This window comes from Gallus gallus, chromosome 1 (assembly GCF_016699485.2).
Source record: "Gallus gallus isolate bGalGal1 chromosome 1, bGalGal1.mat.broiler.GRCg7b, whole genome shotgun sequence".
NCBI classification, from domain to species: domain Eukaryota; kingdom Metazoa; phylum Chordata; class Aves; order Galliformes; family Phasianidae; genus Gallus; species Gallus gallus.
In genome coordinates this window covers 80,559,573-80,587,092 of record NC_052532.1, presented here as the reverse complement: position 1 = coordinate 80,587,092, position 27,520 = coordinate 80,559,573, and the positions used below count along the sequence as shown (strand labels likewise).

Here is a 27,520-nt window from a genome sequence, read left to right as displayed (position 1 = left end):
TTCCTCTTCCTCTAAACAAGATTTTCTGCAGCATAAAAGCTGAACTATGGCTCCTTGTGCACTTCTGTCATTGCACATTTACTCAGACTTCAGGTGTATGCTGGTAGATGGAGGTCAGTGGCATAGAGTGAGGTCACGCACTGTTTGAATGGGCTATACAAGCAGTGTCATCCCAGAGGACCTGTGAAGGGGTGTCCGGCCCTCTTCATCCCATCTGAATGTAAGAGTGAGCAGTAACTCCATCAGTAACTCAGTGATGTTTGTTCTTAATCAAACTCAGCTTGTGCTTATGTTTCTTACTTGAGAGGAGCCTCTTATTCTCTCAAAGCATTGTGCACACAAATACAGGTTTAGGTGAGGAAGCCCTGTGGCCTCTAACTTGAGAACGGTCTTTTCGTCCTACTCAGCAAGCAGTAAGAAACTGCAGAAACAAGTGGAGTTTTACAGACAGATGCAGATCTGTGATGATTCTTTTTTGTTACTGAATACCTCGCTGTGTGCTGGGGAAGGTGGAATTTGGATTTGGGGAAAACAAAGACTAGTTTCCAAGGGGACAGGAAAATCTACAGCAGTTTCAGCCCCAGTATCTTAACAAAAATATCCTGTTTGTGTCTCCAAACAAGGCAGAATCCGGCACACAAAAACGATCAGTAGAAAAATGTAATGGTAAGTAGTCAGGCTTGTTTAAAAACAAGTGAATCTAATGATCAATGGAGGGGGAAAAAAAAAAAGAAGCAAACATTCGAGCAAAGATATGACCTAAAAGTGTAACCTACCAAAGTTATGTGAAAACTCCCACTGCTTTAGAATATGGTTTTAGAAGAGCGCACAGAGGTTTATTGAGGTAATTTGGCAGGATAGCAGACTGGCCATGAACTATGATCAGTAAACTAAACTTTAAGACAGAATGACTCAAAACACGAAGGAGTTTGTTATAAGAGGGGATAATGTCTGTGTTGCAGAAAGTGCCTATTCAAGCAGATCCAAGATTACTTGTGTTCTGCACACATGACCAAAAAAAGGTCTGTCTTTTCCTGACCACTTATCTTATTAATTTATTTATTGAAGTAAGTGCAAAGCTTTCCTTGCCTACCTCACTGAACTTGAAGTTGTAGCACTGGCATTAATGCCAGGGGAGGTTCAGGTTGGATATTGGGAAAAATGCCTTCTCAGAAGGAGTGGTGAGGCAGTGGCACAGCTGCTCAGGGAGTCACTGTGCCTGGAGGTGTTCAAGAACCGTGTGCATGTGGCACTGAGGGACACAGTTAGTGGGCATGGTGGGGTGGGTTGGTGGTTGGACTAGATGATCTGAGGGGTCTTTTCCAACCTTAGTGATTCTATAATGTGTGTGTATATATATATATATATATATATATATATATATAGGGGTAAGAAGACAAATTTGGAGCAAATTAAGAGGTATTGGTGATCATAGGCAAGTCAGCTGCAGAAAAGGCTGAAGAATCATATCCCTTTTCTGTGTGCCACATCATGAAACAGGCCTGGCATCATATGAGCGTCTTAACTCTTCATCTGTCCTGTGCATACAAACGCATGCCACAAAGCAGTACCAGTCATATAATCATAGAGTCATTTTAGTTGGAAGGACCTTTAAAGGTCATCAAGTTGAACTCCCCAGTACTGAACCCAGACACCCACAGCTAGGTCAGGGTATCCTGAAAAATATAATGTCCACGAGCGTAGCACTTTACAAATTCCTAAACTATGATCCCACCACACAAGTAGGTTGACTCTTGCCAAATGTTTCCTCATGTCTCAGTGGTCTAAACATGATGAAAGATAAGTGTGTAGCAGCACCTCACTATCTGCCTTTGGGCCGATCAGTACATCCCTTCTTTGCCTGTGTTTTTCTAAAAGCTTGGTGCAGCCATGGACTTTCAAGATCAAGGCCAACCGTCAGCCCATCACCAGACATTGCACAGGGCAGCTGGGAGGAATGCAGCAGAGCACTGGCGCCTCAAGCAGCTTTGGGCACGAGCTGATATGGAACACAAGATGGTCGCCATGGCTTGATAGCAGTCTCTTCCAGCCCTGTCATGGGGTGGGTAAGCATGCGTGCCGTGCTGAACAGAAGACAACGTACCCACCAAAACGGAGCGGTACAGAAGTGGTTGCTCTAATTCCCAGTTGAGCAGTCCGTTGTAAAGTCATTCAGCGCTGTGCAGGTGTTGAGTAGGGGACAAGTACCACACGTAAAATGATGGCGTTGCTTTGGAAAACGGGGCACGAGGGAAAATTGAAAGGGAAAAATAAGAGACACGGTATGCAGCGGGTACAGCAATGTGCTGTGGAAACTCTGACAGCAGCAACTCCAGTGCCTTCTGCACTGTCTGGCTTTCTTCTGTGGATTCTCACAGGGGAGGTTTAGGTTGGATATTAGGAGGAGGTTTTTCACACAGGGTGGTGACAACAGGTTGCCCAAGGAGGCTGTGGATGCCCCATCCCTGGAGGCATTCAAGGCCAGGCTGGATGTGGCTCTGGGCAGCCTGGTCTGGTGGTTGGCGACCCTGCACATAGCAGGGGGGTTGAAACCTGATGATCATTGTGGTCCTTTTCAACCCGGGCCATTCTATGATTCACACCCGTGAGTTCCTTGTATGGCCCCAGACCTATTTTTAAATGGGTTGTCCTAGAGAAAGGAGCAACGTGCAGGCACAGAGAAGGTGAGGGTGGGAGGCACGGGATGCCTGCGGCTGGGTTAGGCCCTCAGCGCCGGGGCACGGCGCCTTCCTCACCGCAGACCTCTCCGAGCGAGGAGCGCAGCCAGCAGCCTCCCGCCGTACGTCTGGCCAAGGAGGGAGAGAAACACGGTGCTGGAGGGCGAGCGGAGGGACGGGTCTCCGTGCCGCGCCGCGCTGACAACAGGTGAGGGGCGAGGCCGGGCCCCGGAGGAGAGCGGGGCTCGCGGCGGGGCGGCCGCTCCACAGGGCGGTACGGCCGGGACCGGGCGCTCCCCGCCGGCAGGGCCGGGCCGCGCGGCTGGAGCCGGGGGAGGGACGGGGCGGTGCCGGGCACAGGAAGCGGAAAGCGGCGGCGACTGCGGCCGCCGCCGGGGGAAGGCGGCGGGTCGTTGCCGGCTGAGCGACATGGGGCGGCGGCGGCGGGAGGCAGGTCGGTCGCTCCGCGTGTCCGTGTGTTTGCGTGCCCGGCGTGGGGCCCGCGCCCTCCCGCCGCCGCGACTCCGCCGTCGGGCGGGAGACGCTCCCGGCGGCCGTCTGCGTCTCCGGGGCTGGGCGGTGGGGCGGGCGGCCGCTGAGCCCGGCGGGGAGGCCCGGGGGGGTGAGAGCACGGGCTCGGCTGGGCGGCCCCGTCCGCCGCGCTCCTCGCCGGAGCCGCCCGCTGGGAGAGCCGCTGGCGGGGTACGGGAGCGGCGCGGCCGCGCTGCCCGGCGAGTGGTCGGCTCGGTGCCTGCGAGCAACCGAGCGGTGATGCCTGGTCCGCGGCTTCACGGCTGGGGATCCTCCGCTTGGAGCACGGGAGCCGAGCGGAGATTCTTCCCCGCGCCCTGACGGTGCGGAGCTGAGCGCGCCCAACAGAGGGCAAAGCTATTCGCCGCGTCGGGTGGCCGCCGTGGAAAATACCCCCTTTCCCTCGTGTGGAGGATCAGCGGGGTTGCGAGCGAGTCGCTTTGGCTCCGCGTTTGTCCGTAACGCCTCGACCGCGGGTTTTTGCAGCCATAAAAAGTGAATACGTGAAGCGACACCGATGAGTTCGTGCGGGCGCAGATCGCGCGCCGTGAGGTGGTTACCTGTAAGCGCGTCGCTGGGCTGTCCCGGCTGTGAGAAGAGTCGCGGAGCGTTCCCACACGACGTGCTCTTCGGAGAGCTCGCTTCTCATCCTGTTTGGCTGTTCTTCCCCGCGGGAGTTTGGCCACAGCCGCGGGACCGGTTAGTTTAGCGGTCAACTCGTTGCGAGGTTTGAAGAATAAATGGCGAATGGAGCCTTGCAGAAAGCCTCCCCTCAGAATGCTCCGCATGAGCCACGCGCGGTGTTGGAAGAGCTTCCAGCCTTGTGCCAGCCTCACAGGCACCCAGCTAGCTGCCCTGCAGCCTTTGGCTTTAGAACGGGCACGGGCACTTGAGCTGGCGCTCACCTAACACGGAACTCCTTGTGGCTGCTACTGTCCCGAGTGGCATCCGTTAATGGATTGATGCTCTCATCGGAGGGAGCCTCCATCCCGGTGGTTTGCTTAGGGTCTTGAGACTCATCTTTTAAAATCCAAACGGCCAATTGAGGAAGATGCGGGGTATCCTGAAGGGAGATGTGAAAGCTTGCACTCCTTGTACTACTCTGACAGCAGCTAAGGTGTGATTTGCGTGATCGATGACTTGGATGCTGCTCGCGCTTGGCAAACGTGGGCAGGCCAGATGTGGTTCTTACAGTGGGCAGAGGGCATCCTCCTGGGAAGGACTTGGCTGATGGGGGTCCCCAGGTGGAGCTTCCCAAGTCACGGATGGGCTGCGTGTTGAGGTGGCGTGGTTGGAAAGACTCGAGAGTTATCTCGATCGAGATAACCCCACTAAACGTTCAGGTCTGCGTTACTGCGTGTCATGATTAAACATGCAGGTGGATCGCTTCAATAAACAAAGTGGCTTTTCTTTTCTTTATGAAATACCCATGTCGTGGGCTAATGGCTTTCAGCCCGAAGGCTGGGAATTCCCGGGGGTCTGTGAACTGTTTCTAAGGAGCCTGTGAGAAGCAGTGAAGAAAGGAGAACGCATCGCTAGAGGGCTTGGATTTGCTGACTGCTAAACATTTATTTTTAGGATGAGGGGCTTGCAAATCAGGAGCCACCACCACAGAGCAAAGGCCCCGCTTTATCTACTTCAAGGCCAGATTGAAACGTGTTAAATGACATGCAAAAGTATAAAAGCTTTTGGAAGAAAAAACTTCTTCCAAAACAACTACTTCCAAGAGCTTGCTGGCAGTTAAAACTAACGGAGAGCCTTGGCTCTGCGAGTACATCGGTGTGGGTGAACTTCTGTGCTTGCAGGTCACAGTGCTGGACTGGGGCCCACTCAGGAAATTCAAAAGCAAAAGGTTCCTGTGGCATTGCTCATAGATCTTTGTATGCATGCAGTTGAATGCAGTGAATTACGTCGTTCTTTTGAGGTGAATAACAGGAATATGTTGTAGCTGCCGAGTCAATGCTGCCTCTGGAATGTTTCCTGACTGCCTAGCAATCTCCTAATTATTTCTATTCCTGAAGCCTGATGCTGTCCCTTAGCATGGCTCTTGGGGTTCTGCATGTTTAATCTGTAAAGCTCGTTGCAATCGCTTTCAGGCATCCTTGGCTCTTTAGGCTGCTGTAGAATTGAGGCCTGCAATGTGCTGAACCGAACGTGCACACGTACTTGTGGGCACTGGTGGCTGCTTCTGCTTCTGGATATGTGTAACTCCATATGGAGCTTCTGGATATTTGAAACTCCGTGCACAAATGGGTAAGTTGACCACGATAGGTTGCAAGTTCTGAACTGGCTAAGAATGAGACTGCACAGGCGAAGGTTTCAAAGCTAGGCTGGGATAGAATTGTTTGCCTCAGCTCCACAGGGGGAAATCCATTGGGAAAGCATGGGATGTAAAAGAGTGCTCTTGTTTGCGTTTGCCCTCTTTGATTTAAAGATGTAACTTGCTCCTTTAGATTTCCCTTGGGCCGGGAGCCAAATTGTGCTGCCTTGAAGATGATCACAAAGCGAACTTCACTGGAAATGGAATTGGGCTCCCAGCATGGAAAATAGCAATTCAAAAGGACTTTTTTGGGGAGATTTATGAGCAAATGAAAAGAGGGAGTTACAATGAGTTGCATAGCTGTGTAGGAACTGTAATTACAGCGATCTCTTCAATACTTAGGGTAACTACATTTCTTCCCTGTGGTGCCGGATTCGGCCATGCTTCTTGCCAGACTGACTGGGGTCCCCAAATCTCCTCCGGGGCCTCCTTAGCATTGTTTTCATCAAGGAGTTCACAGTAAGATGAAATCAGCAGCTTCCTTCTTTCATCTGCGAGTGAGGGAAAGGCAAAGTGAGAGTCTCAGCCCTACTGGCAGGAAAGCATGCGCTTGCACAACACGTTCGTTTCAACAGAGGAGAGATTCCTATCCACCCTCTAGCTGTTTGCCTCCGCCACTCTCCATCGCTGGGTTGGTTTTGCTCTTTGGTGCTGTGCTGTGAACTGGGTCACAGAAAGGACCCAAGACAAAAGTGTGGCGAGGTAGGGAGGGGAGATTGCTATTATTTTTTTTTCCTTCCTTACAGTGGTGTTGTTTGCTCTCTGAGAACTCTGTTGACACAACTGAGAGTGGTGAGCTGTGGTGCGGAGGTGGGAGCTACTTACACCGTCTTTGCTGTCAAAGCCCAGGTACAGTGCAGCTGTACCCTGAAGCCAAAGGAGCTTTGTTTCACACGGGGCCAGGTGCTGTGCAAACAGACCGTGCCTTCTGCAGGAGGTGCAGTGATCTCTTGTGAAGCTGTCTGAGTTAACTGGATTGGGCTACCCATTCACACTTGTTTCTGGAGGGATGAGGCCCCAACTGGTGGGGGCCCCCTCATCTCCTCGCCAGCAATCACAGAAGCTTTCCTGGGATAAGGCTAGCCCCATTCCTGCCATGGCGTAGACTGAGAGGTAGGTGCCCTGCTTGGTTTGACTGCAGAGTGTACCTGGATCAATTCTCTCTGCAGACTGTGCACCTTCCACCTTGGATTCTTTGCTTCATCCTACCTGGACTGGGCTTGCAATCTAGGCTATCTTGAGATGGACAGATCTAGGAAGCCTTCCTGAAGGTCAGCCTCAATAGGGCACCAGACAAAGCCAGGCGCCTTCTGCGTTTTCCAGCTGAGGTTGGGCAAGTGTGTTTTATTCCCAGTTGCCTTGGTGGGAAGAACTGTTCAGCCCCGAGTGCATCTTGCAGCTGGGGCTGGGAGGTGGTGCGGAGTTCCTGAGTTCATCACGTTGCTTTTGACTGCACTCCAGGAGGCTTAACGTTTTTTGGTGGCCTGGTTGTTGACTTTTCACAGAGCTATGTCAAAACCGTTGGTCTTGTTTACACAGAAAATGAAAGTTGGCATGATCCAGCCTGCCTCAATGCTCCCATGTTAGCCTTACTGTGAGGCTGCTTCCTGTGCCCAGTGCTGCCTTGTTTCCCCCACTGGCAAACTGGAACTGCATGTTTGTGGTTCCTGTCTAGGAAGCCTGGGCATTTTTCACAGCAGTTTCTATCTGCTGAAATACTCTCTGACATCTCCAGCTCTGAGTTTTCTGTCTGAGAGTTGGGGGGGAAAAAAGATGAAGTAATTGGAGGAAAAGGCTGCGAGTTGAAGCCTCCTTCGCGGGTTCCTCTATGGCTTTGCTCTGTTTGTGAAGATGGTTGCTCCCTCTCTAGTAATGCCACAGTGAGTGGATTAATCCCATAATACTTGTTAACACCTCTTGTATTTGTGAGGGTATTCCCGATTTGCCGCGCCTAGTGCTTACAAGGTCCTTTAGTGCTCAGCTCTGTTGGTCTGATAGTGCTTTTTGGAGCATGAAGGAAGGGATCTGTCTGAGGTGGCTTAGCTAAAAACCAGCTTTTCTGAGTCCCGGCCTGTCGCTGGAGCCGTAAGTTCCAGGCTGTGTGCAAATCTGGGGAGTTAATGCGTTGCATCATGTCTCCCTGGCTGGGGGATTTTAGTTCCTGTTACAGTCATGATGCTGTATTTCAAACTGTGCCGTGCCTTGGCTTTGTTTTTTGCTGTGCCTGTACAGTCTAAATTCATCATCATTCCCCCCTTCCAAAACCAGGCCTTATGTTTCCATTCTTGTTCGTCTTTCATAAATTCTCTGCTTCCTTTGAGGAACTTTCTGAGGCACGATGTTCCCTTACAGCCTAGGAATTCATGTGTACAGAGATTCCCCAACACCACATCTTTCCTAAGAGCCCTGGTGAGCCCAGGCTTCGGGTAAATGCCTGCAGCTCCACATCATGCTGTGGGCCAAGGAAGCCTGTGGAGGCCAGACTTGGTTCTCAGGCAGGGTTTGTGCGTTACAGAGGGCTCTCTGCTTGCTCATGAGCTTTTCTGGAGGTGTTGGTGGAGGAATTCTGTGGCTGGAAAGGGGAGCCGGCCTAGTGTCAGGCTTGCTTTCTATTGCTGTTCCTCTCTGGGAAGGTAGAAGATGGAAAGCAGTTGTTGACTCTTTTATTGCTAACAGCTTTAAAAAGCGTTGTGAGCAGAGAGAAACGGAGGGGTTTCATTTTATTTAAAGCAGTCTTTTGCCTGCTCAGACTTCCACGTGCCTATAGCCCTCTGTCCCGCTGGTGTTGGCACAGGGCAGCGATCTGACATGGGAGGGTGCCGCTCCATGCCAAACCCTGCACTGTGCCACTGTGCTTAATGCCCCCTGGCTGGTCCCTAATTCCTGTTTTCTGCCTTAACAAACACAGAATACAGAGTTGGGAAGTAGTTGGTTGTCTGCCTTTTTTTTTTTTCCCCACAGGGTTCCAAGTTCTTGGCACGTAACTACAAGAGGCTGTTCTGTTGTCACCGTGTTCCCATCCCAAAACAGACAGCTCGCTTCTGCCCTTTGCAGATAGGACTTAAGCTTCTGTTCCAAATGGAGATGCGCCACAAGAAATGTTGGCCCACATAAGCCAGTTACGATCTCTAATCAACTCTCCCTGGTGCGATTAGTACGTGTATATATAGCCATAACTTCTAATAAAATTCAGTTCTTCAAGGCCCGAATTAGCTTCGGAGGCAAAGGTTGCAAAGGAAGGGAGGCACTCGCAGTGCCATCGATTGTGTAGTAGCTAATGCTTGTAAAATGGGCACACCTTGCAGCTATGAAAACAAAGCAGGTTCAGACACGGTGGTCCGATCGTTCGCAGCATTTCTGCTGGGATAGTCACACACACCCCCTTCCCTTCCCTTCCCCCAGGAACAGCAAAGTACATTGCTGCCACTCTCAGCCTGGTGCTATTTGGGATGTGTGTTGTGGGGATGTGGAAGTCAAGTCCAGTATCTTTGGGGGGGGGGTGAGTATCTGTGTCCAGGATGCTCAGTCTTCGCCAAGGCTCGAAGGTCTTCTGCAAGTGACTGATGCTGTTTCAGATTTTTGGATAAATGGACTAGATTTCTACCAGCTTATTTAAAGTTCTGCAAATGGGTGTGTGTCTCCAGTCCAGAAACAAGAGATATCAGCTGGGGTGAGGTTGCAAATTGGGCACGGTGTGATGAGCCAGCCACATGCGGCCAGGTGGAAAGGGGTGAGGGAATTAACACTGCGGGAATGCTGTTCTGCATTGCTTAGCATCCCTATTTGTTTCTCCTAGGCCGATCGTGAGGAGCAGAGCTCCATCCCCCCCCTCCTGCCTCTGGAAGGACTCCATGCAAGTGAAGTGCACTTGCTCCCCAAGGACCAGGCCTCACTAATGACTGGGAAGCAAAGAGTACTCAGGAAAGCACTTTTAACACGGACTCCACCTCAGGAGCACCAGGAACCCGTCTTCTAAACAAAATCCTCGTGGACCCCGTGTCTGCTGCAATGGATACAGAATCGACGTATTCGGGATACTCCCACTACTCAGGTCACTCCAAAAAAGCCCACAGACAAGGGTAAGGAAATATTTATTTTTAATTACTTGCTGCTTTAAGCTAGGATGTGTCCTGTGGGGAAAAAAAAAGAGCGTGAGCCAGGATGTAATCAGCGGGGCTGCAGCTCTGGAGGCGATGCATACCGAGGGTCCTCCAGAGGAACCCACTGACAAGATAGGAAGCAATTATGCCATTACTTTAATGACATTCAAACTGTTGATTGTATGCTGGGGTTGCACGTGGCTAGAAAAAATTGGAGGAGCACCATCCGAAGGAAAAAAAATCACTTGACTTTGCTTTAAAGTCTGAGGGATGAATAGAGTCTCTGGGGAGATGTGTCAGACTTCCTAAACTGATACTTGCCACTTGTTTCTATTCTGATACCATTTCTTTATTGTGTAACAATAAGGCTTCCTTTCTTCCCCTCCCCATCCTCCTGACTTCTCTTTGTTGGTGGTGTTTTTTTCCTAATAGAACTTAAGTGGTGCTTGAGTCCACAACAAGTCCTTTATCAGCATTGATTGGATTTGAAGGCAGGCTTTTGTGAACGTGAATAGCAAGTCCTCTTTCTGTTTTGGTAGTTCAGTGCCATCAAAAAAACCTCTTACTCTAAGACATCCGACGACTTAGAAAGTATGCTTGTTCTTCTTTTTTCGTTTTCTTTTTTCTTCTTTTTTTTTTTTAAATCTTCATCATTAGTTTTACATGCCAAACTGCTTCCATTTGCAGTCTTTGTAACTTAGAATTGAGTTGGTCCAAAATAACTTTGCATTTCAGATGCAGTTATCCCACGTGGTTGGAAAAAGAATTCTTCCATGAAATAGCCTCTCTGCTTGCAGCAAGTCCTGTTCTTGAGTAAAACATCTCGTTTGTCTTTCTTCCCTTTTCCTTTAACGTCACCAATCCATGCCCCAGTGTGGATTGCTCTTTGAAGTTCAGAATGCAGTGTGGAAAGATGTCTCACAGGTTTTGAAAACAGCATACCAAATTCTAGAGACTCTTATTGCAAGCAGAAGGAAGTTTCATCCCACGAAACCTTTTTTGGGATTACCACAGCCCAGAGCTGGAACCCTGGTCACTCCTGGGCTTTAACCAGTCTCTGAGCACACTGAGGGTCTCTGGTGCAAAGGTCGCCTCCCTGTCCAGGTATGAAACGGAAGGGAAGTACTATCAAGCAGATTGGTCAGGCTTAACTCATTCTGGGACATTCTCAGATTAGAAGCTATGAGGTCTACAAAGGTACTCTGACAGTGAGTACTGCCCTGCTGCCATTGATGTTCTTGCTCTCTTTGGAAGAAGTTAGCTGGGAATGCAAATAAACGTCACCAGTTGTCCTACAGTGTTGAGGTTACCGCTGACAGCTGGCGAGGTTACACCCTGTAGGAACTGAGGTTTCCTTGTGTTACCTCTGTGTGTCCCTGTGGGACACCCTACTAGAGGTGGAGAGCTGTGTAGGCCAATTAGTCCCAAATGGAGTCGTCAGTTGTTGAGGGAATGCACGCTTCCCTTTCCAGCCCAGCACTGGCAGAAGCCATTTTAAGAAGAGTTGAGATGGTGGGGATGTGCCTTGGTCCCCATGGCGACCCTTTTCAATAACTAACCAGTTAAACTGTCCCAGCCGCAGGGCTGTGTGCTGCTCTGAGCAAGGCCGCTTTCTTCCTCTTTTGAAGCTTGTTTTATTGCAAATTAAATCAGTGTTGATCAAGAGATGAGCAAGCATGACTATAACCAAATTCTTAGAGCACCTGTTGCAAGTAAGTTAAAGGTTCCGGGCTGTGCTCCAGAAACTCTTTGGTAACTTTCTTCTTCTCTTGCTCTGTTTGGAAAAGGAGTCGGGACAGGCACAAATCACCACGAAGCAAAGATGGCAGTCGGTCCGAGAAGTCCGTCACTATCCAGACACCTCCTGCAGAACCGCTGCTCGGGAATGACGCCTCTCGAACAGAGGAGGGCCAGGTAAGGAGGCAGAGAAGTTAAATGCAGTGCTTGGTTTCTGGATCAGAGCCTATGACTTCGTCTCACATGAATAGGAAGAGGCATGTCGCTCGCATGCTGTCAATACACTACCATGACCTATGGCTAGTGCTTATTCATGCATTACACTAAGGTCTCATCAGTTTTGTCTTTCCTGAGAGCATTACTTCTGACAGCACCAGCGCTGACATGACTTACCCCTGGGGCGCTAATTTGCTTCTGTCTCCAGAGAGTGTTATCTGCCAAGCTCTATAGAAACATGTGTTTCCATCATCTCACTGTGCAATATTCAGGTCAAGCCTTTCACCTGTATGTACACTTTTGTCTTTAAACAGGATTTGCATGGGATCATAGTGTAAAATGTTAGGGCCAGGATCCCCTAATGAGGAAAGGAGGCGAGAAGTATAAGGGTAGTGCAAAACAGCTAGGAATTTAGGGGAAAAAACCCTCAAAACTCAATGAAGCTATTAGATCATTATTAATAAATAAGAAAAGTGTTTATTTTAGATTGCATCTAGGATGGACCCAACGCTCTCTGCTCTAGCAGTTAGTGTGAAGATGCATATTCGTTGGTAAAGTATGACTTATGCTGAAAGACAAAGAATGCAGGATGTTTCCTTGCTTCCTGGGTTGCATTTTTGGTGTGTTTGTCTTTGCCTATGTGGCTCCACCTTTACTCTTTCAAAACAAAATTGCCAACTTTCTATTCAGATTGCATGTGGTAGCACTTACAACAGTATTCATGTAGCTACAGGTTTACTTCACATACTTCCATTAACTATTTTGTAATCAAATATCTGTTTTCAGGAGTCCCAGCTATTACTTTGAGTACATATAAATGTTCTGGCAAATTTTTAGGCCCTTGTTTTCAGGCAGACCTCCTCAATCCGTTTTAAAGTCAAAGGAAATTGAGTTGATACATGAGCCAAGACTTTTCTCCCAGGAAGCAGAGTGCCCTGGATTGGATTCAACAACCTTGTACCATTTGAGATTTAGACTTGTATTTCCATGTAACTGCATGATTTTGATATTTGTGCCATTTAGAATGGGAGGAACTGTTTGAAGTTGTAAACTGGGACTAGAGTTGCCAGTTTTCTTCTGAGCTGTAGCCTTAAGCTACTGTGGTGTTTCTGTCCCTTCTCTGTTCTGCACGGCTTCTCAGTCAATCAAAAGGGGGAAATCATGCAGAGCTATTTCATACACAAGCATAAAATACTTGAAATGCTTAGATTGTTTTACTGGAGACACGGGCAAAAAGGAAAATGAGACATGATTATGCTCCCTTTCAGGAAATCCTTTGGTAGAGGCATCTCTTCTCTGCTTTGATGAGGAGTAACTCCAAAACCCCTTAGATTAATTCAACTTACTAACTGTGGTTGGTCTGTCTCAAAACCCTACTCCTGTAGGCAGGGAGGTGTTGAAGTGCATTGGAAGTTAAGTTACCAAAGTGGTTCACAGCAATCTTGCTGCTTCTGTCCACTGCTCTCCCAATGGTTCTTGAAGACTCTTTCCTGCACCTCTTATAAAGAGGTGAATAATGCTTAAATAATGCTTAATATTAAAGTGCTTTGCTAAGTAGGAAATCCCATAGTGTTACGCTCCTGCAGCACTCTTATGTATATAAGTATCATGTCTCATGTATAAAATGATGTCTGTTTCTTTAAAACAAAGTGCTTAGCTCAGCATATGTAACTGCCAAAGTCTGGGAGAAGGTGCAAGTCCTATAAATGACCGAGGCTGCAGAAAGAAAGATTTGGGAGGGTGAGAGCAAAAGCAAAATATGCACTTCTGAATGAGCCTTGAGCTACAAAGGTGTTGGGTGCCAAGCAGCAAAACACATGCATTGACGTTGTTTGGTACGTATTTGTGAGAAGTACCAGGAGTCTTCTTGGGCATGAGTCACTTCAACAGCAGCTGTGAGTCAAACCCCAAACCCACGTCTGTCAGTACAGCTTGCTGGCTGTGCCAGCTCCAAGAAGTAGCAATTGAAGGCATCACGGGGTGGAAGTACTAGCTTGCAGAAGGCCTTTGAAATTAGCTAGGAAAGAAATTAGGCTTTCTGAAAGCCTTTTGTAGTGTCTGAAGCTTGATTATATTCACAGTTTAGTAAGTTTAAAGCACCATACCGGAAAATATTTTCGGTGACCACCTGTGATTTTTTTTTTTCAAATTTAACTCAACTTTTATTCAAATATATTAGCCACTGAGGACAATGCTGTATATACAATATAAATACTGTAGAGGAGAATAAAAGAAAAAGGTAGAATAACATGCTAGAAGTGCAATTGCTTCTCTTACAGGTGGTGAAACAATGTATGAACTTGTTTATGATTGTGTAAGACTGCGGTTGGCTTGAAACATTGACATGGAACTTTCCCTTCCAGGTGATTCTGTGATGCACTTGCACTACAGAATTCATGGGCTGGCAGAGTGCTAGTCCTTGTTTTTCATGTAGGACCTGATGATTACTACGACACAACTCCTGGAGACTGTATTATTAGTTAAGTGTGCTGGAAAAAGAATCTGTGAGATGTTCTGGGTGACAAAGAAAGTTGAGCTACCTGCTCTACCGTTACAGGCTTTTACCACTCGGCATTTATAGTCACTCATTTGGACCGAATCTTACTAATTTTCAGGGTTGATTGTTCAATATTTTAAAGGTGTTGCTTTTATGTAGAAGATTTAAGTCTCACGTAGCAAGCCTTTTCCAGGCAAGAAAAATAGGAAGACCTGCAGGAATTAACCCAATTGTTTCACTGTTGTTTTTGTTTCTGTCTTCCTCTCTTAGGATGACAACTGGGGTGAGACCACAACAGCAATCACAGGTACCTCTGAGCACAGCATTTCCCAGGAGGACATAGCCAGGATCAGTAAGGATCTGGAGGACAGCGTTGGGTTGGACTGCAAACGTTACCTGGGTTTAACAGTGGCAGCTGTTCTCGGACTCCTCGTCTTCCTTACCCCCATCGCCTTCATTCTGTTGCCCCAGATCCTGTGGCGGGATGATCTGGAGCCGTGTGGTACTGTCTGTGAGGGACTGTTCATCTCTGTGGCATTTAAACTCCTCATTCTTCTGATTGGGACCTGGGCTCTGTTTTTCCGCCAGCCCAAGGCAGACATACCAAGGGTGTTTGTGTTCCGGGCCCTCTTGTTGGTCCTCATCTTCCTGTTTGTGTTTTCCTACTGGCTTTTTTATGGCGTTCGCATCTTGGACTCCAAGGACACCAACTACCAAGGAATAGTGCAGTATGCAGTGTCTCTGGTGGATGCGCTGCTCTTCATTCACTACCTGGCCATCGTCCTGCTAGAACTACGGCAGCTGCAGCCCATGTTTACTGTCAAGGTTGTTCGTTCAACAGATGGAGAATCACGATACTACAGCTTGGGGCACTTGAGGTAGGTACAAGCCACTGGAGTCCAGTGGCGTAGATAAATGTGGCTGTGCCACAGCAGCAAGCACCAACTGCATTTGTTTATATGGTGTCACTTGTTTCTGAATTTTCCCCCAGAGGAATCCTAGTCTCTTGGATGCTACCGAATTGGGTTGGGTTGTCCTTGCTTCAGAAACCTGAATAAACATCCCTTGAGTCAGACAGAGAACGAAAAGAGCTGATAGCTCAACTTTAGGCTGGTCACTGGGCTAAGCCCAATGAGGTGCTTATTTAAAGGCTTTCTCTGCCTCCTTGCTGGTGTAAAGAGGAGAGACTTCCTCATGCAGCTGAGGTTAGTTTGTGCTCTGTGGTTGCATGGACCAGATGCCCTCTGACAGCACATCAGAGCATCACTCTTCAGAGCCTCCTGACTGGCCAGCAGGTTCCTTGCGTTCACATGGCAGGGGCTGAAGGAAATAAGTGAGAAAGCATTCAGCAACTTAATGTGCTAAAATGCAGAACACATCTTGTTTGTCCTCCCCTGTGCAGCCAGGAGTTGTGGAAGAAACCTGAATAAACATCCCTTGCATCAGACTGAGCGCTGCCATTCAGATCCTGTGTAAGGTGTTGGCGACTGATTGAAATGTTTGCTTTCAGCTGTTTGAGCTCTGGCACCTGTTTTTGTGACAAGCAGGGGCTACCTTGAAGGGTGAGGCATGTAGCTACACCATGGGATGCTTTCAGTGGCCTGGGACTCTCCTTTTTTCTGAGGTCAGCAGCTGACTGTGTTTTTGCATTGGCTTGAGGGGAGATGACTTCTGAAGCAGCCTTAGTGCAGCCAGAACTTTCCAGCAGCTTGAACGCTGAAGAACAATATTTTTAGTGTGTATTGGGACACATGTAGATACAGGCTATTTGTTTGTGTGTGCTTTTGTTGTTTTCTTGTGGTACTGTACTGCACCTGGTTTGGTCCTGATTCATGATGGTACCTGCTCTTTTTGTCATCTGCGTTGACCAGTTTGATGGGTCAGATGTATCTGGGAGTGTTTGAGGGCTGTGCAGTCTGCAGGTGTTATGCGCACCCGCTTCAGCCTTTCTCCCAAAATTAATGCTTCACTCCACAAGGATACAAGAAAGAATGGGTATCTCAGTCTCCTTAGTTCCTGTGTCATGTGAAGATGTCTAGAAATCTCTTCATTCCTGTGCCCTGTCAGCTCTGAAGCCAATTCCCCAGACTACATGCATGCTTAAACATCTGCTTCACTTATCTTGTCCAGACCCCTGTGGCATGCATATTTATTGCAGATGGAGAGATTAGTGTCTGCTGGTTTAAGTGGATGTAGGAACGGTCTCCAGTTATTAGCTTAGCAATGGAATTGCTTTGAAGCAGATTTAGTGGTTGAAGCTCAAGTCTGGGAGTTGACTCCTGGATGCTGATCCTGGCTTAACAGAGAAAGGCCTGTGGTCTCCTACGTGAACCAGATCTGGACACTACTGGTTCTTCTTTGTAAAATGTGAGGCAGAGCCCCTTTTTTGTAAAGGAAGCACTCCAGTTGCTTTACCCAAAGGTCAGCTTTGGAGTTTAAAAAACAGACTAATCTCTGCTGATTTTCTTTTTTTCTTTTATTTACTTATTTATTTTTAAACTTGCAAATTCCTCTGTGGTAGGTGGCACATCCAGGGCAGCTTTGTTATCTAAAAGTGGAGGGAGATGGACGGAGCTATCAAAGAGCTCCCTTGTACTGTGGCTTTGTGCCTTGGGGGTGCCATGATGATTCTCACAGAAGTGAATTGTCCACTGAGAATTAAGTATTTGCACGTATATGCCTACATATACACACCAAGTGCAGGTTTGGCTTGAGGGTTTGATGGTTGAGTGGTAGTTAACTGTTGATTTATGTTCAGAGGAATTAAGATCTTCCTTCTGCCAAAGTCTACCTGTCTGTCTTTAACCATGTGTAGTGGAAATGCTATTCCATGGTGTGAACCAGCGATTGAGTACCTGGTAGGAAGGCAGGGCCGACTCGGGGAACTCAGGTGCATGCAGTGCCCCAGAGTGACCAAAAGGGATGGAGCCAGGATCCACCCCTTCCCAGACCTCAGCTAAGGGTTGGCAGTGGAGGTGAGGGATCTCATCTGGAGATCCCTGCTTACCTGAGGACCTTACAGACTTTCCAAAGGTACGCAGTTTTGTATTTCTGTGCTTACTGCTATCACGTCTAAGCAGATCCTCACTTGCTTTAGCCTAAGACTTCTGCCATCTACTTACGCTTTCTATTGCGTTACACCATACAGGCAACCATGACTTTGTATACAAAGAATTTGCTTGAGAATCAAGGCCTCAATACTTAATAGCACTAGTGTTAGAAACAGCGTTCTCTTTGCAGCAGTTTTCTCTTTACAGAAAGATTTTGGAATGCCTGGGGTAATGGGAGGGCAGCAAGGACTAGTAAAATCTGAGATCTATGAAAAAATAATAATTTCTCATTTGTTGGCAAGCTGATTGCAATTTTTTTTTGGCACACTGAATCCAAGCCATGCAAAATGTCGATGCTTCAGCAGCATCTTGTCTTAGAGAGGAGAGTCTTGCCAAGCATGTCGAAGAACGGTAAGCTAGTGCTGCTTTTTCCTGAGTTTCTGGCAGCTGTGTAACACGTTTTTGAGCATGTGTTGTTTTTAACATCCTTGCTAATGTAGAGGTAAGACTTTGAAGATCAGATTAGAAGCCAAGTGTCTCCCAGACAAGGAAGAATACATTCTTCCTTCATCTCTCTCTTTTGTAGAATGCAAGAGAGGGGAGTTATTTGTGTGCAGATGGCACAAGCAGCTGGACTTGATATGGAGCGTGACCCCAGTGTGATAAGCACTATAAGAAATGACTGAATCCATCTTATAACAGCTTAGGATTGCAAGGTGTTTGTGCAAAACAAGAGAAATTTGGCAACTCAGACACCCTTGTAGCATAATGTTGCAGTGTGTCCATGAAGTCTCTTACGTGCTTGTCCATGAAGTGTCATAGAGGGCTGCCTTCTACATCTGGCTGGTGTGCCCTACTGGAACATGAGGTCTGATGGAAGAGATGCACGAAGACTGTATGTTCAGGAGGACTGAAGAAGCAGCCTTGTGGGTGTGCTGGTGAGACGGTCATGGCTGTGATGGAGCATGTGTATGCTGCTTGTTACTGCCAGTGGGCTCTTTCTGTTTACTGTTGTGTATGCTTGCCTCACCCCAACCCTTTTAAAGGGGTCATAGATAGGTTGTGGCCTGCAGCCTGGAAGGAGGAAGCATGCTTCAACAGGCAGAGTAAATTGATTGCCTTCTGAAATCAAAATATTGTTGCCTTGGTCTGTTCTTTTGTCCTCTGTGCACCCACGCATCTCAAAGGTTTGGTCCATGGAGTCTTTCAACCTCAGCAGTCCAACAGGCTCCAGGGGCTGGTAGTGAGAATACTCTTGGGACATCCTGTGCAGTTTTCCTTCCTTGAGTAGCCCTGAATTGTTTCCATGGCAAAACCGTTGTTGGTATCTTTTCAGTCAAAGGTGCAGGCTTTCAAATTCTGCCTCTTCTCTAATGAGGCGGAGAGCTGCTAAGTGTGAGGAAACTGTCTGGGAGAGAAAGGAAGAAAACAACAGCTTAACTGCTCTTTTGTAAAACTGTGGGTTTTGCTAGGTAGAGTATGGACTGGATTTTCCACTCTCCTTGGCTCCAGCTGCAGTTAAGAAGTTGAATATGCTGAGTTTGATATTCCATTCCACCCCTGAGGGCCCTGGGTCCAGGAGGGTAAGCATACTTGGGAGTAGTTCCCCAAATTCATATTGTAATTAACCTATTAATAGACTGCCTTGGTCCCACCTCCAGCACTTTGGCTACAACTTTTCTTTTGGGAGACTTTAGCTGCCAAAATGAGCGTTCCCTTTGGCAGACTCAGGGTTTGGCGGGGGGAGGTAAAAATTAAATTGGAGTCCCCATGAACAGAGTGCCAAGTCTCAACTTACTGACTGCTCCGCTGCTCCCAGTAGGAGGGGTTGCCATGTGGGGGGAATGCTTTATGGGAGTAGGGATGGACAAAGAGGTGGGAAGAGAGAGTAGATATGGGAAAGTAGAGCCTGGGAAAACGCAGGAGAGTTTGGGTGGGGATGCTGGCGAGACTTTTGGAAGCAAGAGCAAAGGGAGCAAAGGTGGGGAAGAGTGACAATAGATAACTTTCCTGTTGAAAGACTGATTGCTTTGCTGTTACTGGGACGTGGATGACATCTATCATCCATAATTCAGTTCCTTCTGGATGGCTCAGAAATAACGTAGGTAGGGCGCTGCTGGAGAAAACCCTCCTCTACAAGTTCAAGTGCTGGATGCCATCGTTTTCTCTCCAGTGGATAGTCTTTCCCCACCCTAGAGCTTTGCTGGTCTAGACAACTCAGGAAAGTGAATAACTTCAAATATGCATGGTAGTTCTTGATCCTACACATAAGCTGAATGTGGCTCCATTGTTGTCTTGGTTTTCTGAGGTTAGAAATGTCTGTGAGTGGGTTTTTCTCTTCCCTGCAGTATTAATATGAGGAGCATGGCCGTGATAGTTTGTTCTGAACTGACAAGTTGGGAAGTCGGTTATGAGCCTTCCGTACAGCTTCAGAGTCAGGACACAGCTTTTGCAGACTGATACAAGCTGGTTGATGCTCCTTGTCCATATAATCAAGAGAAGCTTAGTATTGAGAAGTAGTAGAAAATGTCTGTCAGAGCACTGTCCATTGTTGTGTTTACCATCTGTATTTGGTTGACTGTTTGCTGACTCGTGGTTTGAAAATACAAGAAGAGAGCAGATGCTTCCTTGGAACAGGTGTATGTCTCTGAAGAGCCTGCGCCTTCCCTGCAGGAGTTCGCCATATCTTACTGAGAAATCTTGTGGCTTGTACAGGCTCACAAAACAAAATAGATGCATAAATGTTTTTTGGAAGGGGAGCCTGTCTCTTGGCTGAACCGAGGCAGAGGAGCGGCTGTTCCATAAGTGGTGTTTGAACCCTTATGTTCAATACAAAACAAAGCTGAAAAGAGAATTGTGTGGTGGAAGCTGATGCTTCTTTTGATCCGAGGCTGGCATTCTTGTATCTGTTGAACCTACTGATTGCAAAGGCGATTTCTAGGCTCAGTGTTTACAGATCTAACAGGTCTCTGTGTGCATCCCTTTGTGCCACCAGGGCAGTTTTCCCTACTAAGGTAGTACATATTAAGGACTGGGAAGAAGCCTCTTCATGCAGCAGCTCACTTCTGCATGTCTTATTTTGCAGCAGCTAGGTGTTGACCCCCTTACCAAGGGTGAAATTCTTCTCATTAGTAAAACCTGGTGTGCATTTCAGCTGTATAGAGAGCACTTTCCTGGAGTTTTATCAACACTTCTCTCATGGTTATACTGTCCTAAAATCTCCCTACCTTCTAAAAGGAAAACTTCCATTACATCTTTTGTTTCTATTTTTTTTTTTAGCATGGATAAATGTATCAGCTTAACCATGGGTTTAGGAGGCTGGATGACATCTTGCCTGAGGCAAAAGCTTCTAAAACCCTGCTGCATTCTGGTGAAGGAGCTTCCTAATGTGCATCTTATTAAATGGATCATTCTGACTGTGATTGATCCCACGCACTTGCAGGCTATTTCTGCTTCCAGTTGGGTGGTCAGAAGTGTGACTGCAAAACACGCCGGTGTGACACTGTGTCTGCTTGTGATGAACCTGACTGGACGCCGTCTGGGCTTACACACCCCTTCCTTCTACCCTGCAGCAAACCTACCCTGTGGTTTGCTGGGCCTGCCTTCCCAAGAACTGGAGGAATTATCTAACTGGCCCTCTTTTCTCTTTCAACCCTTGCCATTATCCATAGCGATACGCACTATGATGAGAGAGATTGAGGTGATGAATTTGTATCTTGTTCTGTAGCAAAACATCTTATTAACTGTGCCACTGCCTCGATTACAGGAGCTCCCTACAGCAGCGTGTTCCACAAACGGGCTACTTTGCAGAGCAGTTCTGTCACCAGAGCCGCTAGCCCAGGCATGTCCAACCTACAGCCTGTGGGCCATGTGCGGCCCGGCCCAGATTGCAGCCCACTCCCTTCCCTGCGCCATCATGGCAGCAGTTCTTCCCGCCAAGCTGCCCAGCCTGGCCCCTCAGCACCAACCAAACACTGGTGTTCTGTTAACCCCATCTAGGCTGAAACCAGGGTTTTATGTTTTTGTTGCTCTTTTGTGCATGCTTTAATAAAAAACATTAACAAAAGTTATTTAAGTTGTTACTTATATACATGAATTATATTATATATTTAATGAGACGTGCTCTGAAAAAAAATGCCTGATATGTTACTGTGTCGGCCCACAACATCAGAGGTGGATGTTGGTGGTATGGAGTAGAGGTTGAGCCTTCCCACCAACATTCCCTTGCATGCTGTTGCTGTATGACAGATGGCAGCAGAAGGGCAGTCTGTCAAGCCGGTATCTGACATGGAAGTGCATATGAAGCAATGGTGTGTCACTGAGTTCCTCCATGTGGAAAAATGGCCCCCACTGACATTCACTGATGCTTGCTGAACGTTTCTGGAGACCAAACAGTGGATGTGAGCACAGTGGTGGTGGGTGGTAGGTGTCAGTAGTGGGGCACCTCCACTGTGCAGATTGTTATGAGTGTAGCATGCAGGCTCTTGTTCATTGCTGGTGAAAATGCATAGCTAATGATTGTGACTGTCGAAAAATAGTATTTTGTAGCTGAGAACTTGCTCTATTAAGTAGTGTTATTGTGTTCTTTTATTGGTTGTAGTTTCCATGGGAATAAGTACAAGGCATTACTTTCTGTGCTGCCTTCATAGATGTAACTCGAGACGATTCCTCTTCACTCAGTGTGGCTCAGGCAAACCCATGGTTTGGAAACCCATGGATTGGACACCCATGCTCTCTAGCCTGTGTGAAATCAGCCTCCTTTCTTAGTACATTTGCTCAGTCCTGAATTCCATGCAAAGCACCCTGATGAGCATTTGTTTGAGTGTTTTTCTTCTCCCCTTTCACCCAACGTGATGAGCACCAGCCTTAAGTACTCTCTCCTCCCAAGAAGTTCTGGCTAAATGGGTGTTAATTGCATCCTCAAGTGTGAAGTTACTGAAGAAACCTAGCTATGCTCCAGCGCAGCTTCTTTAGCACTGACAAAGAGAGGTGTCAGACATGACCACCAAGCCAGTGTCCCTAGCAGCATTTCACATAACTGGGTGCTTACGACCACTTTTTTGTGGGTTTTAGCCCAGCCTGTTTTCTCCAAGGCTGGACTGAATCTTCAGCTTGAAGAACTTGCCTCCAGGAGAATGGTGCCACCAAGAGCGATTTGCCTCTTAGCTGTTGCTGTGAGGGTACTGGTGGAACTGCAGAAGCAAATTTTCCCTCAGCCTCTGTAATACTGCCTGCTGTTCCCTGCATAGCAGAGGAAAGTCTGCTTTGATGCTGGGGATGAGTTATAGCAGTGGTGCCTCTGTTTTATGAGGGCCTGTCTGATGGTGCGCGGGGTATGTTGTCAGCAGAGATTGGCGAGGACTTCTTACTTGGGTCAGAGTAACAGCTCATTAAGAGGATGTTTATTTGTGACAGTAGTGAACAGCAGGCTCCAGTAGTGCCAGATGCTTCTCATTAGATGTGGGGTTGGAAATCTGGGATGGACTGTCAGTATCTCTGACTGCGTGCACCGCTCATCTGGGAACTTCTGATGTGGTGAAGTCTGATAGGCCTCTGTTTTTCTTGAAAGGAGCATGCTTTCCTAGCCTCTTGTCTCTGTGTACACTTTTCAGAAGGCTTTATATATGGCTTTATACACAGAGCTGTTCTTCACCTTGATAAAGGTGACAGCTCAAGAGACTGAAGGTGCCACAGTCATCTTGCTATCCCTCTCTTCTTGTTTGATCTTGGCTGCCTTGCTTGCTTTTTTGTGCATCCCTCCACTGTGCACGTGGGGAGCCTTATGTGTGGCGCTGCAGTAATACAGAGTTGTATTTCACAAGCCCCAGGTGTGCCAATAAAATAACAACATAAACACGAACCCTCACAAACTCCTGGGCTGTGCTTTTCAGAACAAACCAAGCTGCATTTACACTACGCATGCACACAAGCTGTGCTGCCTCTTTCTGCAAGAGGAGCTTGGAGTTGGGCACGGTAGACCACAGCCCAGGTAAGGATTGTGCTGTGCTGCTGTGCATGCACCAAGAAGCAGTAGCTGGTAGCTCGGGGTGATTGCTACACCCTGGAGCGCTCTCACATTTTTGGAATAGTTAATACTTTAAAAGTTTACAAGCATACTTGTAAGCAGAGGGCTCGCAGTCAATTATTAATTCCCCTGGCCAGTACAGTAGTACAGCCTGACTTGCTGTAACGGCAAGTTGCTGGGTTTGTCCTTCTGAAAGGGGTGGCGAGGAGGAAATGCCACTGGTTCCATCTGTGGGGATTTTTTTTTCTTGTTGGTTTGTCTTTCAAAACCACCAGCGTCCAGCAGTACAACAGCAGGCTCTCCAGCCTGCCCTGTACTTAAGGCATTTGCCATGTAATTTCTTTCCCCCCACCGTCTCTGCCTTCCAAGTCGCCGGTGTGTACCACCCACGGAGACAGATGGTCTCCCTAAGCTGCTGAACAAATTTTGTGGCCGTGAAGATGCTTTTATCTTCAGATGCTAGGAGAAAAAAAAATAAGAATCCACCCCCTCAACCTTTAACAGCCAGTTTTTGTGGTGAATGGAGAAATACAAATATTCTGCAAAGGAGTATGCCCTTTGGGGGAAAGGAGGAGGCATCGTTTCTGTTTAAAGTGCAAGAAATTATGAATTTACAGTTCTCGTACAGCAGAAACCAATTAATGTTTAAGAAAACTGGAAACTACCTACCCTGAAGGAATAGGGAAGAGTTAATAAGGAGTTGGGTGGTAGTTGAAGACTTTTTGGCCACAAATCTGAGGGCAGTATTTTCACTTATAACTTCATTCCCCCTCCAGCAGTCACCCATATAAGTGTACCTCTAAGCTTAAATTTTGCATGCATGGTTTAGATCCAGTTGAGTCTATGGCTGCAGTTTTTGGGAGAACCCTTCTGGCAGACAGGATCCTGTCATGGAAGGAAAGACTTAACCTGCAACGTGAAGGCTGCTGGCTGGTGTGTGTCCCCTAAAAGTCAAAGGTTAGTGTGCATCCTTTTTGGGTCTGGGTTGGAGATGCTCAGCCTGGAAACGTGGATCATGTTCTCACAGCATTTGCAGAATCTCTGGGTGCTGCTGGCTTTAAAATGAGAAGCTTTGCTTAGGCAGAGCTGTGGATTGGATCAGATGCTCCTTGATGTGCAGGGCTTTGCTAGCGTCCAGGCGGGCCACTTCATCTAACCTTAAAGTCCCATTGCTGCACTGGTTTTGCTGCCAATAGAAGCTTTGAATGCTTTTTTCTATTGTTTCCTTGGAATTAAAATTGCATTTCTTAGCTTTCATTGTATATGTATTGTGTATGCAAGATGTCTGTAAGCTCTGGCCTTTGACGTTGCATGCTTGAGCTTTAAATTATCTTCTGAAAATGTGTCTCTTACAAACTTCTTACTGTATGTGATGGTTCCTGTGTTCTTAATTATCTTTGTAGAGGCTCAGGCTAATCAGAGGCATAGCATGCATGCGTGATGGGGAGAGGACACATCACTGCTGCAGATACATGGGTACCAGGGACTGGAAGCAGAAATCCAGGGCACTGTGTGCAGCTGCTGCAACGTTTCTGGGTGCTTTAGGAGTGGGCACTCTGTGTCTGCACGCGGTGACTGTTTCAGTCTTGAGGCAGAGGGGGTTCTTGGTATTGTTCCCAGCTTCTCTATTGAGATGCTTCACTTGAGCTGATTTTTTTTTTAAATGCACAGCTAGGGGCCAGGATCACATCCCACTGTGCCTTTGGACTTGTTCAAAACTCTACAATCCTACGTGCAACTTCAGGTGCATACACACTTCTAAAAGAGGTCAAGCTTCCCTCAAACATTTTATCTATGTTTTTCAAAGACGAACTGTGAACTCAACAGCTGATGCTGTTATCTAATACAGCCTGATGGGTGTGAAGAGGAAAGAAGAGATAATTACTTTTTTTTTAACTATAGTTATGTTTTGTGCTAAAATTACGTTTGAATGAAATGCTGGTTTAAGAATTTGGGGGAGTTCTGCATGTGGTGGATCTTTTTTGTTTGTTTGTTTGTTTGTCTTTTAATAAACTCTTGCTTATATTTTGTGAGGTAAGAGCACAGTGGAGAAGCAAATGGAGTTTGGTACTGACAGTTCCGTGCTGGATTACTTATGAGTATCAAAGAACACATTTCAGCCTTCAGTTGAATAAATGTAAGGATGAGAGACACCTTAAGTTGTGCCAGGGTAGGCTCAGGTTGGATATTAGGAGAAATGTCTTCTCAGAAGGAGTGGTGAGGCAGTGGCACAGCTGCCCAGGGAGGTGGTGCAGTCACTGTGCCTGGAGGTGTTCAAGAAGCATGTAGATGTGGCTTTGAGGGACATGGCTTAGTGGGCATGGTGGGGATGGGTTGATGGTTAGACTACATGTTCTGAAGGGTCTTTTCCAACTTTGATGATTCTATGAAATGCTTGATCATAGTTTCATATCACTGCTTAAACTTAGGCTGCTGCAAGAAATTGTCCTGTCAAGTGTCTGATTCTCCCTTTGCCTCCCCAAGGAAAGCTTGTCTAGTTGCACAGCAAGGTGAATGGCTGAGCTGGTATTTATACCTCTGTGCTACCTATATAGCTCTGTAGTTTGTGGATGGGTCATTTAGTCTAGCTCAACTTCTTCAGTGCTCTTAATTATCCTAGTGCCGAAGGTGTGCAAAGACTTGAGTTGGCAGAAGCTGTGAGATGGGGCAGAGGAGAGGTGTTGGGATCGTGTTCTCTACGTTTAAACTGTAAGATCAACTTCAGCCGTGTCAGTAGATTGGTCACCAGCCTTTGTAGAGTTGGGTATGGACAAGGGGAGCTACTTGCGCTGCAGCTGGGGAAGCCAGTGGCCTTTCTGTACCGCTGTTGGGCATCCTAACCCATATCAGTGGTGCCATGCAGATTTGCTCACAGGGACAGCTCGGCAGCAGCTTCCTCTAGTCATCTTTTCACTGAAGTTGTCCCCCCGTGCTCCTTTCTCTCTGCCCTCCTTCCCAACCTTCCAGTTTGCTCAATAGATAAAGGAAGCCTTTCACAGAGTTGGTTTTGCGTCGATGCGAGCAGCCAGTAGCTGTTTCTCTTCTTTCCCTAAATAAGCAAGTCTGTATTCTCACTAGCTCCCTTGAGGACACCCCACCACTCTGCAAAACTGTGGCATGGAAACCAGCTGCTCGCTGTGTTGGCAGCATGCTCAGAAAAGCCAATTCTCGGCTGGGGCTGTGATCCCTGTGCTGCTGCTGTCAGGATCCAGTTCAGCCACTGTTGGCCTCTGAGGGCATGGGATTGGGTTTGAGATGCAAAGGTAGCGCCTTCATCTGTCTGAATGCCCTACATGTGGTCAAAGGGGATGGAAAAATCCAGCTTGAGAGCTGTTAGGGTATTTCGTGAGGCTGTTGGTGTCTAAAAAGAGCAGCCTGAACACTGCTGTTGTCTATGGGCTATACCACGTGGTTCTGCATGTTGAGGGAGTGCTTGAAGCCCCCCGGGCACACTGTTCCCCCTGCAGAGACCTCAGCAAGGAGGATGAGAGTGGTTTGCCTTGCAGTCCGCACTCCTGGCGGCTGGCTGCTGTGGGAAGAGCTCAGCCCTTCACAAGGTGCCCTTTCACGTGTGGCCCTGCAGCCCCTCCTGGCACGTGCTCATGGCCGGGCTGAGGTAAGCACTGCAATGTACCTTTGCCACATACTGACAAACTGCCCTTTGCTCTTCTGTGAGGGGCCTGGAGGGACAGACCTCCTGGTTACCTGAGCTGACCCCATGCCATCAGGCATCCTAAAATTGCAGGCAGCGAACCCCAGCATGACTTTGGACTCAGCAAGGGCTGCAACCTTTCCTTTCTCATGGAAAAAGTGTTTGCTGCATCCCATTGGAAGCTGCTCTTGTGCTTCAGGCCCTCCTTTGTTTCTAAAACCCGTGTTAGGTTTTTGCAGCTTATCTTTTAGGTTCACTGATTGTCAAGACAGGGCTAACGGGTATCCACGTGATTGTGTTTTCCTCATCACTGTGTCCTTGGACGTGCTTGCTGTGTTACCAAGGAAAGGAAGAGGTGTAGTGCTAGTGCTGTCCCCCCCAGAACAGTGTCTTCTTTTCCCAGTAAATCATAGTACTGGACCTTTTGAAGCTTGCCAGTAAAGGTGACTGGGGAAAAATGCTTGTGTTCTAAAGACCAGTTAACTTGCTGAAATACCAGGCTAGAAAGCCTCTGAGAACACTGCAGTGAGAGCATGCCTGTGGGTTTACTGGGTTTTTATAGCTGCTTGCTCAAACTTAGCACTCCATACTTCTGTAGCAGCATCTTCTGAGCACTGGCCTGGGAATACTTTTATAGGGCTCTTTAGGGAGGTATTAAATAAGGAGCTTGTTTGGGTCATATCATTTAAAGGAGCAGACTCTTTTTCTAAAAAG

At 47.5% G+C, this 27,520-nt stretch overlaps 1 protein-coding gene across 11 annotated transcripts in view; it reads left to right on the top strand.

Annotated features, from left to right (window-relative positions):
• The first annotated feature begins 3,030 nt into the window (after positions 1-3,030).
• VANGL1 (VANGL planar cell polarity protein 1) overlaps positions 3,031-27,520 on the top strand; it is a 38,838-nt gene continuing 14,348 nt past the window's right edge. For 2 of the 11 annotated variants that reach the window (XM_046943665.1, XM_040645984.2), the window contains exons 1-5: positions 3,031-3,132; positions 8,491-8,683; positions 9,326-9,608; positions 11,417-11,543; positions 14,350-14,957. In XM_046943665.1, the coding sequence (XP_046799621.1) occupies positions 9,538-9,608; positions 11,417-11,543; positions 14,350-14,957 (806 nt within the window). In that variant the 5' untranslated portion in view covers positions 3,031-3,132; positions 8,491-8,683; positions 9,326-9,537. Of the gene's footprint in view, positions 3,133-4,475; positions 8,684-9,325; positions 9,609-11,416; positions 11,544-14,349; positions 14,958-27,520 lie in introns of those variants that run through there. The other 9 variants (XM_046943672.1, XM_025143593.3, XM_046943659.1 and 6 more) reach the window with 7 other exon arrangements.